Source organism: Dysidea avara, chromosome 3 (assembly GCF_963678975.1).
Source record: "Dysidea avara chromosome 3, odDysAvar1.4, whole genome shotgun sequence".
Taxonomy (NCBI): Eukaryota; Metazoa; Porifera; class Demospongiae; order Dictyoceratida; family Dysideidae; genus Dysidea; species Dysidea avara.
Genome location: NC_089274.1, coordinates 17,222,800 through 17,239,359, shown reverse-complemented (window position 1 = coordinate 17,239,359; position 16,560 = coordinate 17,222,800). Strand labels below are relative to the sequence as shown.

The window sequence follows — 16,560 nt, the reverse complement described above, 5'->3', positions numbered from 1 at the left end:
ATAAAACACTTAATTGTCCATGGTCCCATTTTTGCATTAATGTATGTACATTTATTAAAGGTCTTCATTAACAAATGGGTATGATACGTACTGTAGTTAACCTGTCACATTTTGTGGTTAATTGTGAAATCCGCTTGTGGATGGCAGTTGTCTTGTGCTCAGTATCAGCCCCTCCCACTTTATTGTACTGCAGCTATTGGATAGAATGTACACAGCATTCATCATGATAGCAGTACTACATATAAATACACAGTGCACTATACATACATACATGAGGGCACACACAAATGCACACGCACGGGCTATATACAGGCACATTACAGACATACTACATACCCATTTCAAGCAGTGATGTAGTTGTCTAATTCTTGACAGCAACGAAGTCCGTTGGTCAGCCATTTTATCCTTCAGCAGTTGACAAGTTCCTTTGGCCTTCTGCTGCATAGCATGTACCCTGACATTGTAGTATAACTTCTTCTGTGCCACCACACTCTGAACAACAGACATGACTTTTAATAGTAGACATGACACATGTATGTCACTACTACTGTATACGTAGAAGAATGACCATATAAAGTTGCAAGCATATAGCTTCATGACCTATAATTACTGGCCCTAGTAATGCACTTGTTTTGATGTTACACTGGCCATTTCCTGTATAATGTTAAATGAGTTTAATTAAAACCATAGAATGCTGACAGCTACATAATATATGATATATGTACGACTACCAGTACTTGATGTGGTGCAAGAGTACTGGCTCAGCTGTATGCTGGTTTTTATACTACAGACTAAACTAACACCCTCTCTTACTTTGGCTATTAATGCAAGTAACTCAATCATCTAGTAATTTTCCCAGTCTTTTTCAACTGTGCAAAACTTCATATTCTCATAATGACCATGCATTGTCTCAAAGTTACTAGTAACTATTACCATGATGTTTATTACTTGATACTTAGCAGAGCAAGACAGTGAGGTTAGCTTGTTGAACAACCATGGAATTGCTCATAGTATAGACCCACTTACGCTGCCCACACTACAATAAAGCAGTACATGATTTACATTAGTTAGTTATGCCTGTACCGCTACAATAGAGGTGTGAGGTATTTGGGAGGGAATGGTATTGATCAGGTCACACTGACTGTGCAAATGAAAAACTATGTTTGGGACCTGGTCACTGTAATGAGGTGGTCTTATAAATTGAGGTTCTACCCACCTGTACAACTCTTTGCAGCTCGGGGTGATCAATAAGGTGTCCGTCCAATCGTTGCAGGTGTGGTAGATGGTATATAACATGTGTGGAATAGTTACACAATAGTGCAACGGGAGATGGGGTATACATGGGGTCACACAGGGAAAGTAGATGAAGCTTTGGCAGCTGCATCAAATTAGTGACATCCTAAAATGAGACATACAAAATAAACCTTCATGCTATGATCTATTGGCACAAACTATTAAATTTTATTAATTCCTTACTTTTAGTGAAGTGATCGGGTTACCAGATAAGTTAAGTGATTTTAGCAGAACACAGTGTTTCAGTGAAGAACCTAAATATATGTGTAATGGTGATATCATGTTTGTTATGAACACACAAGCATAAATTGACACCCACCAATAGTTTCAATTTTGTTTCCTGCCAAATTGAGATCCTCCAGACAGATCAAATAATTAATATTCTAATAGATGCAATTCCAAACACACCAACACACAACTACGTGTTACCTCTACAACACTGATTTTGTTTCCGTTCAACCATAGCACCTCAAGTTTAGCAAGGCCATCAAGTCCCTCCAAGTTAGTAATACTATTACTATACAGGTAGAGCTTGTGCAACTGTATACAACCTTGGAGTCCTGCAAGAAACTAGTCCTAAGGACCTGGTAGTGAGTACCTGAGTACCTTCTATCTTAGTTAATTGTCCCTCGCAGATCCAAAGCTCTTGTAAGCTCTTACAAGACTCAATTCCCTTCATGGAGGCTATCTTCTGGTTAACGATGCACAGTTTGGTGAGGCGGGGGAAGTGCTTCATGCCCACAATGCGCGGGAACCCGAAGAAGAACATCTCCAGCTCGAACACATTCCCGCCACAACCGCTCTCCACCAATTTCTCATAGCTAATACCATTACTGACGCACTGTGGTATGATTTAGAATGAGTTTAACCTCTTCAATCAAACGTGGCTCACCAAATCCTTTAGTATTTGTTCGTCGTTTGTCATCTAGCGCTCGATAAAAACCATTTGCTCTATATAGAGCGCAGCAAAATAAATTTACGGATTAGAGTAGCGGAGATCGAAGTGAATAACATACTGCAAATAGAGTAGCCGTGATACAAGACACCCAACTTGTTTTTGTCGATTATTGACGGCAGAGATGGCGACCACAGAGCTACCAGTGGACTTCAATCGGATTCGTACCATGTTCGATGACTTTATTCACGAAGTGGACGAGGACTTCCAATCTCCCGGCATATCACACTTTCAAACCATCATGCCGAAAGTTAAGAAGGATGTTTTATCCCTAGAGCAGGTATGCTTTTAGGCATACTCCTGGAATGCTACAATAACTGATGCCATTTATATTAGAGTTTACATTCAGACAAGAAGACGGTGATTGGGCTAAGGGATTCGTTGAAGGACCTCACATCTGTTGGAGATGAATATCAAAATAAATTAGTTGGGTTTGCAGAGGAGTTGAAGCGATTTGGACAACAGGTTGCATACAGCGAGGCCACAACAGGTCAGCCAAACACATTTTGTATTGTAGTCAAGTTGACCAGCAGTGCAGCATATATGAAAGTTGTTCACTACTTCTCAGGACACGAGAAATGTTAGACCTGTTCAATGTGTCTTATTTCCTTGTAAAATAATTTCAAATATGGCAGGGAGTTATTTCGTGGTTTCGGTGGAGTGGATAATTTAGAGCAACATAGTTGAAAGATCTTGTTGCAGACATTAAGATGAGTGGCACCTGTATCACTAGAAAATAGTTTGATCATGTAGAGAAACAAGGACAGCTGTAGTTTTGAAAATACCCGATTTTTTAAAGGAAAAATTTTCTTTCTTAGAAAATCCCCAGAAAAGTAGTGAACAAATTTTTAGTGACAATTATAGTGGTAGAAATATCAAACAATTCACTGCAAGAAATGGGAAAGTCTGGCACATATATACCATGTGCGCGCTAAGGCGTGATCAGGCAGAAACTGGAAAAAAGTTGCTACGGCTTCAAGTTTCACGATAGTTTATGAGAAAAGTGAGGGCAAAAATATCGAGTGTTCTATTGCAAAAACCTTCCCTAAGCGGAATAACTCACCATGCAACAAGTATGTTATATACTATTACCTAGTAACCTACTTTATACCAGCGCTACTCCATCTTTCAGTGCAATTCTTTCGTATTAGCATTAAAAAAGTTTCCTAGGCATAGAATGCGTACGTTTTTTGCCTTCAAAGAATGGCGGATGTGTTATTTAGATGATGTGATAAAGCGCAACGCCTTAGCACGCACATGGTCTATATAACTAAATGAGTTACCTCAAGTGTTTTGGTCTGCTAGCTAGTCAACTCGAGGTTCATCAAATTTGCTGTGTTTGCTTTGCTGAATACTTCCATTTTGTCTCTTCCATAATAGGTAGCTTGTTCATCACTTATGGGTTGATAGTGCAAGTGAGTCTACTACCCACACACAGACACACTATAAATAATTATTATTTTTACTGCAGAGCTTACAAGTGTGATATTCATTGTATTGTGGTTTGTATTTGTATGTTGGTGGTGCTTTATTTGACAATTTGGTGTTAAATATAGCTATTTGGGGTGTCTTGGGGGCTGATATGGCAATTTGGTTGCTGATTGTACGTATGTGTATAGCTATTGTATCCATTTGCACATGCATACATTGACCTACATGACACGTTTCAGTGCATAGTTATATTCAACCTATCAATTGCTATTGTGTTCAGTGATGCGGAGTCCCGATTATGTAAACTACACACACATACACACACACGCACATGCCATTACAGACACTTAGAGACTTTAAAAAATATAACTCTTTTGTCACCTTGTAGCAAGTTTCCTCACTAACTGGAGATATGGTAAGTGCACCATTGCCATGGTAACACTCTTTAGGGGATTCCCTGCAGGTAAACTCTATGAAGAATGTTCTACTGGCTTCACTGAACCTGGTAATAGACACAGACCTCCATGGGGTAAGCCATATACACTCTATGTGAAGGGTTTTGCTGCTATTGTCTGATGGTTATTGAGAAGATAATGTTGGTGTAACCACATATAGTGGTTTCACATGACATCAATAGTTGTTATTAGACATTTTTCGCATATTCCACTGTTTGTCTTCAGTGTTTAGAAGCGTTTAGAAGTGGGCTGCAGGTGCCCAAAGAGTTCTTACTAGCAAGACTCCGTAAATCCAACCATAGAATGTGCAAAAACCAAAAATATGTCAGTCCAGTAGTCCAGTCCACTGAATAGTGACGCCCATTTTCGAAGGGTTTTTATTTTCAGATGTTTCGAAGAGGTCCTTAATTCTCTTCAAAAATAATTCCCAAATCCTGTTGTTCTTCGAAAATAAATTCCCACAAGTAAAAATAACGTGCTTTCACGTTGTCGAACACGTATTCGCTCATGTAGCTATTCTTTACAGATTTAAGCTCAGTATTATTAACAGTTAAACAGTATCATTACTCAGCCAGTAGACTATCCAGAATGGCCGTTGTTGGGAATCCATGCTGTCTGCTGCTGTACCCTGATCTAGCTGACGATTGCCTCACCAGTGGCTGCTAACTACTGTTATTACTCCACTTATACTATAACTCAGTCTTCTTTCTAGTGTGCAAAAGTGGGGATTATTCCGTCCTCGACTCCATCAGTAAGGCAAGCACACGTAGACTACGTATTTTTTTGTCTATTTGCTTGAAATCCACAAAATATGCATTCTTCGAAATTAAAACCTTCGAACTTCAGATTTTACTGTTCCTGCGAAAATTTCTGGTTTGAAAATAACCAGCTATATGGTAGCATGTAATATTGCCGTTGTAGGCAAATGGGAAGCCAGTTGAGATTCAAATTTTGTAATACCATGTACTACTGTATGAGGTTGAGGTATTTGTGACTATCACTCTGTTCATTCCTCAATTGTCAGTGCCTGTACATAGCTAACTATTCAGTACCAACAATTTGTAATTTTTCTACCTTTGAAACTTTACACGATTGAATTAAATTACTATACAGTAATATTATATGTGTTGCACTTTTGTTGTATGCCCAGATGTTTATAATGGCTGTTGGGTTTATGGATGATAAGCAGCCCTTCAGTCAGAATAATGTAACTGTATATATAACACACATCTGCACTCTCTGTATGATGCACAGTTTGGGACCTAGATATATATTTTTTAATATATTCAGTGATTCGGTGTTGTTGTTATATGTCCAAGACTGGATGTACTTGTTGAGCCCTTTAGTACGCTTGGTATCACAGAGCCCTGCGAATAGTCTAATTAGTATATATCGTTACATGAAGCACCATTGTGGGGTCTTTTTCCAAAAAGGTTTTCAGTACGTTAGTAGATCTATTGCCACAATACAAGTGTACATGATGAACAGCCATATATTACAATAACAGGTTTATTGGACATGGTAAAGCTCGTGTTACTGGTTCCTAGTATTATTTTAGCACAAATATGTGAGATTATATATGTGACCGGATTTGCAAAAAGGTACCTTTTTCACACACAAAATTTGACCCATTTTTTGAACATTGAAGCTTCATAACTTTTTGATCATGTCATATAATTTGCTGAAATTTTCCATGAGTGTAGCTACAGTATTTGGCTGTGTTTTGATACTAAGAGCAAGTTAATCAGTGTACAGGGTCAATTGTTACATCATTTTGTTTGCTGGCATGTAAAATGTGTGGAAAAGGTACCTTTTCGCAAATCCGGTCACATATGTTGTGTATACTCAAATTTGGCTCTAGCCATTAACAACTGGTAGCACTGTGGCATTATGCTATGAGAAGTTTTGATATTTCATGACTGGCAAAAAAGGCTTCTCAACATACCAAATTTTTGTGGTCTTACCATTTTAATATGCATGCTTAGATTTTTAAATTGCTGCAAAATATGAATCAATGGGCTATAGCATACGTACATTGGCAGAAGTGTATACCATTAATAGCCTCACCAGAAACACGTTACAATGATCATGGATATCCACGTGTGGTATCACAAATGGCAATTTAACAAATCTGTTGTATATGTAACAGAATACATTTGTTGCAGTGTTTGTGATTCACTCTTTCCTGCCCTACAAATTTGCAGTTTATATACCAGTATCATTGTCTACTTGTTGCATGTGTGCTCCACATGATGATGGGGAAACCCCCATATGAGTTGACATAACTAATTACTATATGACCTTTTAGACATATTTTTGTAATGTGTGTTAATTGATGTTGCAGAGTAAATTGTTTGTACATGACTAGCTACTACTTGTAGCAAGAGTGAATAATATTATTATACACTCTTGCTTGTAGTTGATACAGAGATAATGGTGGTTTTGTTGTTGTTCCACAGAGCAAGTACAAGTCTTACGTTGACAAGAATGTTGCAGTCTATGAATCTGCGAAGTGAGTTTAGGGGTCCATTCCCCTGGGAGTTTATCTTACATAGCTACGTATACCTTATTTGTACGTATTGTTTTCTGATACATCCCCCTGTAACAATGTGCCCTTTAGAATTTATTACCACTATAATTTATAATTCCTTCTTTTTTCCAATTAGTTTTTGCCCTTTCAAATGTGCTGAAACAGGTTTTTTTGCAAGTGAAATCTAATGTCCTTGTTAATAAGGTCTTTTCCTATAATCTTTACGTGATTAAATGTGTAATGTGTGTGCTAGACATCGTGTTGAAAGGGAAGAAAGAGCCAAGCTTCGTTCAGCTGGTCAGCCATGGAAGGACAAGTCATTTCAACCAGCAGAACTTGCTGGACAGCTGGAGGAAGATAGAAGACGTTTTCAACTACGTGTCATTGACGTGAGGCACTAAAGATGTTATTTGTTAAGTTAATTAGTGCTGTGCAGTATATGGTGAAAGTTGTGGATGTGAAGTCTAAGAGAGGAGTGGATTTTGCTGAGCATCTACAGGGCTACTCTAAGTCGATGAAAAAGTATGTAGTGTATGTTGTGTTAAGTGGCTACATGTGGTGAAGCATTGCTATAAGTACCAAATAATGGCATAAATAGTTTTCAGTTTTGGTGAGATTTGTTTTTGTTGGCTAGGTCTAACCTTTTAGTTTCATCCTTTCCAATTTTGATACTTAGAATGGTTTAATATTTGGCTAATAAAATGGCTAGGGCAAATCTTCAGTGATTGCAGGACAATCCACCAGTTATGTTCTGAATGTTGTACTCTCTCCAAGGCTCAAATAAGTGTTTGCAGTTATCCACTGAACTTAGCTAATAGTACTTGCACACATGTACTCAGGTACTTTGAGGAGGGCAGTAAACTGATGGATCTGTTTAAGGGCTGGAATGAGAAAACAGAAGCAACAGTACAGCAGGTATGAATACGGTTTCCTCAAACTATTATCTCACTAGTCGTATGTATTTCAAGCATCGTACCGAGTTGGAAGGATGCCGGAAGAAGCTGCGAGAGTCACAGGAAAGATTAAAAAATCATTTCAAAGGCAGTGATGTTGTACAACACCACAAAGCGCAGACAGCAACATTTTCCGACATCACAGAAAAGAGTGGATACCTGCTCAAAAAACCAGACCACATCCTAAACCTCAATATTAAATTGTGAGGATGAACATTGTTGTTAGTAATGGGTTTATAGTAGAACATTTCAGTGCTAGACGTGCATGGCAGAAGAAATATTGCTCCACGAATATGATGGGCTTTACAATGGCCAACAGTCATGTGAGCTAGTATTTCAGTATTTCTGCTATTTTGTTAATTGCATGTAATTCACTTCAATACTTCTATAATTTATGATAGTATTGTTGAAACATAACATTTTCCTTTAATTTAGACCCATCCCCCAAGTTTGGCTGTTCCGCCTTTAAATTTTAAATGTAATGACATTGGTGAACAAGATGTACACAAGTATTGCTTCGAATTATTTACACGTACGTTAAACTGTGTGTGTCCATATCTGTGCGTATAGTAGTGGAACTCTGAGCTTACTTTAATTTCTTAATTTCTTGGCATCATACTCATCTGGTTAACATAATGTTTGACTTGAGTTTTATGAGTTGGAGTTTAGGTTTGTATTATTGTGTGCATATTGTTTCCCTGTAGCACAAAGAACGTATGTGTTTGCAGCAGAGACAGAAGCTGAGCTGAAAGAGTGGAAGGCAACAATGGACAATTGCATGGCAAAGTTTATTAGTGGAGGGGGTCGTACTGAACACACTCGTGTGGTGGGTGTATGATGTATAATGTGTATGCGATGTCTGTTTGTCTCTGTCTAGTCTCGGCGTAGGAGTGGAATAGGTACCACAACAAAACAGGTTAGTGTGTGCATGTGTGCGTGTGTGGTGTACTTGTGCATGATTCCTTTAACCACGTTTTACTTTATTGTTTGTATAGCAACGTAAGGAGTTGGTGAAAAAAATTGTTGATAAGATCAAACAGTTGCCTGGCAACCAATCATGTGTAGATTGTGGCAATAAAGGTGGGCTAAGTCACCATAACAACTGAGATACCATATGATATCACCACCACAGATCCAGTTTGGCTATCAGTAAACCTCGGGGTGCTAATGTGCCTGCAATGTTCAGGAATTCATCGTAATCTTAGTGTACAAGTGTCACGAATCCGCTCATTGGACCTCGATGATTTACAAACTTTTGAACTATTAGTGGCATATTCTATGAGTAACCAACTGTTTAATGAAGTAATGGAAGCTAATCTTGTTGATTCCAAGCCAAATAAGGAAACTGATGCTGAAGAGCGTGCACAGTTTATTCGTAATAAATATGTCCAGCGCAAGTATATTGATCGTAGTCAAACTGTTGATTCTTTGGAGTTGTTGTATGAAGCTATAGATGTTAGAGATTTTCGTGCTCTACTGCAAGCATACGCTGAGGGTGTTGATATGACTCAGCCATTACCAAACAGGGTAATTCACTTGTTATTCTTTTTCAGTTTTCTGTATTTTAATGTCAGCCAATATCTTTCTGAGGGGGGGGGGGGGGGCTAAGCTTCTCATCTTAGCTTCAATCCCCTAGCCTGTCACTTATGACTGCACTCTGATTTAGATCCATGAAACGAGAGCACTACTTTGCTAATAAGAACACCAGTTCATCGTCCCATTTGTATTAGTGCATAATCCCGGACCTTACTACCACAGAAACTTATTAAGGTGTTGATAATAAAAAGGGTCTGCCAGAATGATGTATTCCAGACACCTTGAGAGTGTCCATGTTAGTGAGGTGTCCTGATTTCTGGGTCCCTTGGCCCCCTGGTTATCAAGGTGTCTACATTGTAGAGTATGCTTTTGATGATAGCAACACTTAATTATCTAAGACCACTACAGTATATGAACCTTATATTAGAGTACTTCAAATGTTTAGTGCTCTAATTATATGTGAAATTGCATGTGTATTCTTGTAGGAGGACAAATACACTGCACTACACTTGGCTGTAGAGCAAGAGGACCTGACATCCCTACACATTGTGGAGTTTATGTCTACCAATAGGTGAAGCCGTACCAATCATTGTTATGTGTATTGATGTGTTGTGGTTGACAGTCGTGCAGTGAATGCTACAGATAGTGAAGGGAACACTGCTTTACACATTGCTACTCAGCAGGGGATGCTGGAATGTATGAAAATATTGTTAAGAAATGGAGCAAATGTTGAAGCTGGTAAGTGTGTGTGTTTGTGCACGTGTGTGTGTGTGTGTGTTTGTGCATGTGTGAGTGTGTGCTGCTTTAGTGGGATTCTATGTGCCTACACCCCCACCCACCTTCAGCTGTGAGACATGATGTAGCTTTCTAAGGGTTACTAGCTCCTTAGGAGGATTTACCCAGTTCTACACTAATTCTGAATATCGCAGTAACTTGCAGGGGTGGGCATCACCTTGTAACAATTACAGCTGGAGGGTTTCTTTTTTAGCTTTGTGTGTTTGTGTGCATGTACACCTGTGTGTAATTTCTTTTTGGCTACCTATAGAGAATGAAGCACAACAGACTCCATTGTCTTTTGTTGAAGAAGAGGAGCAATTTGCCGACTGTTTAGAATTGGTAAGTTGTATAGTGGAGCTTGTCAAAAAGACACTTTAGAGAATTATCTCTCTGTCTCATGCACGCACACACGCACGCACACACAGCTATATACTTGTGTGTTGCATATCCACACTAATTTCAGGTTGTATTGATATTCTTATGATATCTGCAGCTTAAAGATGCTCAAAGGAAGAAGCTACATGTTTGTGACAATGTCAATATTGATTGGGGAGTTGATGAAGATGATGAAGTATATCAAGTCCCTGAAGTTCTACGACATTCTGATGTATTCGGCAAGATTCCTCGAACGCGGCCAATCTCCACTTACAACCAGCCATCTATAGTGTCAGCTACACACTTGGCTCTTAAAAGAACAAAATCTGCTAGTCCTGAAACGTACGGCAAACACCTGTGTATATGTGTTGTTAGTATCCTGTCATTACCTCATATTAGTGACCATGTCACATAGTTCCCAAAATTAAATGTACTTTGTGACACCTCCTTTAATATACTACAAATGGATGTTTTTTGCTGACTTGATATGTGCCCTTGCATATGTTTTGCTTCTGTGTTGATGCAGTATGATTGGGGAAGAGAAGGAGGAGGATGATAAACAGGAAGAGAAACAAAAAGATGAACAACAGCAAATGCAACAGCCCACAGAGAACAAACAGTCGGCTCCACTCCCTCCAAGTCGGTCACAGTCCCAGGATGCCATTCCAATTAATAATAAGTGAGTGACTAAAACTCAGGTCTACTTAACATCCGATTTATTGCCACATGTTTTCTCCGCAGAGTTTCTCCTCTTGTTCCACCGAAGCGGAAACCAAAATTATCATCAGATGGTAAAAGCTTAGTTTAAAAGACATGTCTACTTTTTAACACTATGTTCTTTTCTTCCCTTAGGCACTCTAAGAAATAGTGTTGCTATACCAAGTATTGATGTACCAGATGGATCAAGTTCTCCACAGATTCCACCAAAGCCACCACAAATCTTGTACCGAGTGGAAGCCTTATATGATTGTACTCCAGATAACAAGGATGAACTGGCCTTTCAGGAAGGAGATAAGCTAGCCATAACAAAGGAGCACGGCAATGATTGGCTTGTAAGAGAATGGGAGGGATACTAAACATGGTTTAATTATTTTATTTCTTTTCAGCGAGGATATGTCTTTGGAAATCCTAATCAGCGTGGACTAATACCGTTTAATTATGTCAAGAGACTTTCAAATGATTCACTGTAGCACAAATGGATTATTCTTTATAATGCATCACACATGAAGAACTATATAACGAATTTTTTTCTAGTGGATTTTTATTGAATTGGAATAAATAAAATAATAATTTAGACTTCACGAAATTTTCAGTCACGCGAAAGTTTAGAAGCACGTGTCTCGTGAGGTGGTGTTGGGTTTCTCGTTGCACTGTTTACAATGGTTGCAAGCTGTTCAGTTAAATCGACGTGAAACGTGTTGAGAGCAGGTACAAATTACTATCGTGTGAGTCACAACACATCTATTGGTATTATTAATTACCGGTAAAGGCGGGTCAACACAATTTGTACAATCATAAGATGGCTATACAAAAATAAATCTAGAATTAGCTAAGTGAGAATCTAACAATGATTTAAAACAATTAATTGAATTAGCATTTACAACATAGTGCAGGTATAAAGCCATTCCAATCATTGAGAATCCTATTAAAAAAAATAATCAGATCTACATTTTTTATTTTTAATCTTACAATTGAAAATGATTTAAATGGTGTTCCCTTGTGATGGTATTAGTGTAAGTTAAGAAAGCCTGAATTGCATTACACCAACTTTAATGCACTCTGCCTAGGTTTGTTGATCCTTGTACAACGAAAGTTTAAGTATCCTCAGAATCCTTTTTGCTGATTGTTGTAGATGATTTTTATTTATTTTTTGTTAAAGGTAGTGGCTCGGCAATGGACTACACCCAGATAAGATGGCTGGTCTTCATCATTCCAGTGACACTGTTTACGATTGTGTTGTTTTTTATCCACACTGGAGTTGGGGTTGTTTGTTTTTTTACCCTCATATTTACTGCTCAGTTGACGTCTCTGACTGCATTCCACCAACGAGCTAGTCCATGGCGGGAAATTCTAGATGGCATCCTTAATGAAATATTCACCATTTTCTTTAAAATTGGTCTGAAGAAGAAGGCAACACGAACTCAAGAGCTGTGCCAGAAAGAGGCAAAGAAAATCTTCCAATTGATAATAAAGGACTTTGTCAATTATTGGTATAGAGAAATCTCAGATGACACTGAGTTTCCTTCTGATATTCTCATGCTGTTAGAGCACCTTGCAATCAAGATGGAAGATCGTAGCCGTGCTATAAACATTGAAGAGGTATTGGCTGATGTGTTGCCACTAGTGACTGCTCAGTTAAAGGCAGTCAGTGAAAGTGCTGTACAGTACTCTAATGGTGTTAAAAAGTTTGATGTTCAAGGATTTGAATGTGTTAGAGACTTTGAAGGAAAACACCATGATGCAGTACACTGCAGTCTGGTTAGCTATAACACTGAGTATCGACACATTAAGACCATAATTGATTTATTTTTTGACACACTCTTGCCAATAAAATACAAACATTGTGAAGCAGGTCGTCTGTTTGTGCGAGAGGTGCTAACCTGTCGTGTGGTGCTTCCTATGATCAACAGAATATGTGACCCAGACTTTCTTTACCAAGCTATTGTCCATCTTCTTTCTCCTGCCAATCCCAAGCGAATTGAATTGATAATGCGGCAAATTAAAGCAGAGAACACTGAACTGGGAAAGAACAACCACCTATCACATCATAACTGTTATGCATCATACATGGGACGGACAGTTCATGGGTATCATAGCAACAGCCAATCACAAAGCAGTAATCTTACACTTTCGTTTGAAGCATCACGTGATCAATCTGACGATTTAAAGCAGTCACCCGTTTCAGTCATGAGTGTGAGATATGTCCAGCATGGAGGATATTTTGGCTACATCATTCAGGTAAGATTGTTGTCTACACTTGATGGTAGAAATGCTTGCTAATGTGGGCTCTGATAGTCAAATACTGATTTGAATGTGCATCTACTTATTCAAGTACTTTAATACAACAGTCAACTATTATATCTGTTAAAGGTTACTTTGTAATCTATTTTGTATTTCAATCTGTCACAGTTGCAGTTTTCTTTGTGTTTATTCTAGTTTCCACTTGAAGCCATAGATGAGAGTGACAACACTAGTGTGGAAGACTCTCCAAAGCAGATGGTACATGCACTAGTGCGATACAGTCGCTTTGAGAAACTACACGCTACTCTAAACAAACCTCCTTTATCCAGGTTTCTTGAAGGTACATGCTCATCATCACACAAAGCATTTAGATTGTCTATGACAGGTATGAGGCTGCCTGAGAAAAAGAGTGTTTCCTTCCTTCTCCACAAAGTGACATCTTGGTTTGATGAAAGAGATGTGCCGCTTCTTGAAGAGAGGAAAACTGGTCTGGAAATGTACCTCAGGGTATGTGTTATCTTAAGTGTGTAATTATGTCACTGTAATAAGTTGGAAAATAAAGTAGATCCTAAAGTGTATTCTACACAACCTCATTGGTGTAAGGCTGCCTTGTTATAAGCATAATTTTTTGGCCTCATTAGGTAAATTCTATTAATCAGTGACATTTACTTGTTTATTGCTGTGACCATGAATTGATACACATACTGTTTACAAATGGTTGGAGGGGGGGAGGGAGGGTGGTTTACCGTTGCATATTATTTTTATTATTTTGCTACTGCTAAGTGCCAGTGTCCTGCTGTGAAGTTGATGGTGAAGTGACTCATGCTTGGTTGCTCATCGTAGTTGTCAATTGTCTTATTGCTTGTGTAGAACTTGTGGAAGGCAAGTGAGATCCGGAGCAGCGGAGTGTTCCGTCATTTCTTGATGGAGGGAGTGGAAGCATACAAGAATTATTGTATTGATGAGGAGGAAATTGGGGAGGAAGCTCTAAATTTTAACTGTGAAGCAGTAACAGGCAATATGGCTGCTACTGCTGGACCCATATTATCCCCATTGCAGCCCAGTAGTGTTAAGGTGTGTGTTGAAATAAATATAAGCATATCTATAGCCTTGGGACTGTATGGCTAGAAATATTTTGAGGGACAAAGTTTCACTGTCTGTATGTGTTGAATCTGATCTCCATCACTTTAAAACATTTTTGCTACAATTTAATGGGCTTAAAGAAACAATAAAGTTTATATGTGTATCAGTACATTTTTATTCAGGTTTTGCAACTTGTGCATGTGCTGTATTTAGTATGTGCAGGAGCACATCGAATTCTTTGGACAAGGGAGAATGCAGCTCCAAACACTACTTTTTAAGCATCATGGGCAAAATTCAAACATGGCATCTTGTGCTAGTGACATTAGTTCCATCATTCTTGCGGATACTGGAATGGGCCACTACTGCATTTTTGTATGAAGGCAGTGAAGCTGCTTTGATAGGAAGGTAGTTGAGTCAAAGGAACAGCTTGGAATAGCCCACTGCAATAAATTTCCCATCACTCACGAATCTTGCCATGCCTGTGCTACCATTCTTCTGTTGTGCCATTCAACTTTGTTTCATAGCTTTGCTTCATTGTGCCAGTAACATGACGTACTTAAGCATGCTCCTCTATATATTTTATAGTACATGGCAGCCATGTTTGAATTTTGATGTTTATGGAGTATATGCAACATAGGATTCGATGCACTCCTGGTATGTAACTGTACAGAGTTTATATGGACACTTACGTGTGACATCACATGTAACCATATTGGTGTTCTCTGCTATTGTAGCCAAAGAGAGCTCCACTACAGAAGATGCTCAACAACTACTTGTACATTCACCTGCCACTCAATACCACAACATTGCCTGCTCTTTCTCTGAACATAGAGACATCTTGTGCAGCACAGAGTGACAGTAAACCATCTACACTGAGGTCACGATCAAGTAGTGCATCAGATACTAGTGTTCTATTTACAAGTGTCACTGCAAGTAGTGATCGACGCCATTTTTACACCGACCACCAATCATTAGAAGCTGTAGATGAAGCTCCAAAGAAAAGTAATGTTTCTGATAGTCATTTATCTGATTCTTCTACCATTTCACCACTTGCAACTACTGCCAGTACTGCTACTACTCCTGTACTTGATGCAGCTCCTTCAGCCACACTTACTTCTACAGCTGCGTCTACTTCTACAGCCGCACCCACTTCTCCTGCAGCCACCACACCGACTTCTCATACAGCCACCACACCGACTTCTCCTGTAGCCACCACACCCACTTCTCATACAGCTGTACCCACATTGTTACTTGCAGAATCACCTGCTACAAGCAACCAGAAACAACCCTCTCGTGGTATTAAGTCTTACCTTACGAGAACGTTTTGGCAAATGTGCCAGTTTCTTCTGACTTTATTCAAGGCTAGTTTTGTACCAGTGTCTAGCAGGATGGTTACACTGTTGGCTAAAGAACAAGACAAAAGAGCTCCCCTCTCTAATGCCCTCTTTTGTTTTGTCACAGAGATTACTAGCAAGACAACAAAGGAACCGTGGTTGTGTAATGAGAGACTTCAACTAGGGATGCTAAGTTTGTTTGGCAAGCAACTTGACAGGTAAGATAAGGGTGTCTGTCATTTACCATGCCACCATATTTCAATGTTTTGTTTAGGTATATACTAGACTTGTTGCTGTCTGTAACAGAAGATGAGGTACAGTGGTGTAGGGCCATGTACCACCTGAGGAACTTGTTTTGGCCTGGGGGACAGTTTGACACATCTCAAAGAGAGCGGCTTAGTGAACAGGAAAGTATTCAGTTGAAATGTCAAGCTCAGAAAGTTATAAAGGAGTTCTTTCCAAGTGAGTGGTATACACTACACTACACACAGACATGCATGCATGCGCATGCAGGATTGCAGGTACTGTATATGGAATTACACACCACAGACCACATATAGTTTCTCAGATGAATTTTATTTCTTACAGATTTTTTTGGTTCCCTACTTGGTCAGGAAGATTATGACAAATCAATACAACTCTTTCTAGCTTGCTTGGAGAATCCTCGACTCAACAGGTAAGGTGAAATATATATATATTTTTATTTATAATCTCATACCACTCTTTGTAGACACATTTTTTACAAAGTTTTGGATGTGGTGATTGCTAGGATGGTACCAGAGATCACACAGTCACAATTTACTGATCAGTTACTGCTTCACAGAACATGTGTATTATAAGTAATTGTACATAACGTGTTATAATATGATAAAGACAA

The 16,560-nt window shown here is 38.8% G+C and overlaps 3 protein-coding genes across 5 annotated transcripts in view; 2 read left to right on the top strand and 1 right to left on the bottom strand.

The window, feature by feature from the left end:
* The window catches only part of LOC136249806 (leucine-rich repeat-containing protein 9-like), an 11,794-nt gene extending 9,523 nt beyond the window's left edge, over nt 1-2,271 (bottom strand). The window contains exons 1-8 of the mRNA XM_066041930.1: nt 2,186-2,271; nt 1,900-2,134; nt 1,723-1,853; nt 1,613-1,676; nt 1,477-1,547; nt 1,217-1,399; nt 337-492; nt 102-193 (exon numbers count right to left, since the gene is read on the bottom strand). Of these exons, the coding sequence (XP_065898002.1) occupies nt 102-193; nt 337-492; nt 1,217-1,399; nt 1,477-1,547; nt 1,613-1,676; nt 1,723-1,853; nt 1,900-2,134; nt 2,186-2,218 (965 nt within the window). The 5' untranslated portion in view covers nt 2,219-2,271. The remainder of the gene's footprint in view (nt 1-101; nt 194-336; nt 493-1,216; nt 1,400-1,476; nt 1,548-1,612; nt 1,677-1,722; nt 1,854-1,899; nt 2,135-2,185) is intronic.
* Nucleotides 2,254-11,611, top strand: LOC136249808 (arf-GAP with SH3 domain, ANK repeat and PH domain-containing protein 2-like). The gene is made up of 24 exons (XM_066041932.1): nt 2,254-2,528; nt 2,585-2,738; nt 3,629-3,663; nt 4,068-4,094; nt 4,143-4,208; nt 6,594-6,646; nt 6,918-7,053; nt 7,101-7,186; nt 7,504-7,579; nt 7,633-7,820; nt 7,871-7,940; nt 8,053-8,149; nt 8,322-8,443; nt 8,495-8,533; nt 8,613-8,697; nt 8,750-9,144; nt 9,639-9,724; nt 9,776-9,891; nt 10,199-10,269; nt 10,424-10,647; nt 10,832-10,984; nt 11,047-11,096; nt 11,158-11,357; nt 11,412-11,611. Exons 1-24 carry the CDS (start codon nt 2,373-2,375, stop codon nt 11,493-11,495), a joined length of 2,769 nt encoding a protein of 922 aa, XP_065898004.1. The 5' UTR covers nt 2,254-2,372; the 3' UTR covers nt 11,496-11,611.
* LOC136249809 (sorting nexin-19-like) lies at nt 11,601-16,560 on the top strand. Of its 3 annotated transcripts, none has more exons than XM_066041934.1 (9): nt 11,601-11,733; nt 12,185-13,263; nt 13,462-13,606; nt 13,652-13,773; nt 14,137-14,340; nt 15,084-15,901; nt 15,958-16,145; nt 16,272-16,359; nt 16,414-16,560. In XM_066041934.1, exons 2-9 carry the CDS (start codon nt 12,199-12,201, stop codon nt 16,520-16,522), a joined length of 2,739 nt encoding a protein of 912 aa, XP_065898006.1. In that variant the 5' UTR covers nt 11,601-11,733; nt 12,185-12,198; the 3' UTR covers nt 16,523-16,560. The 3 variants fall into 3 exon arrangements, with proteins under 3 accessions (XP_065898006.1, XP_065898005.1, XP_065898007.1); XM_066041933.1 differs by having other exon boundaries at nt 11,604-11,750; XM_066041935.1 differs by having other exon boundaries at nt 11,622-11,750; nt 12,189-13,263.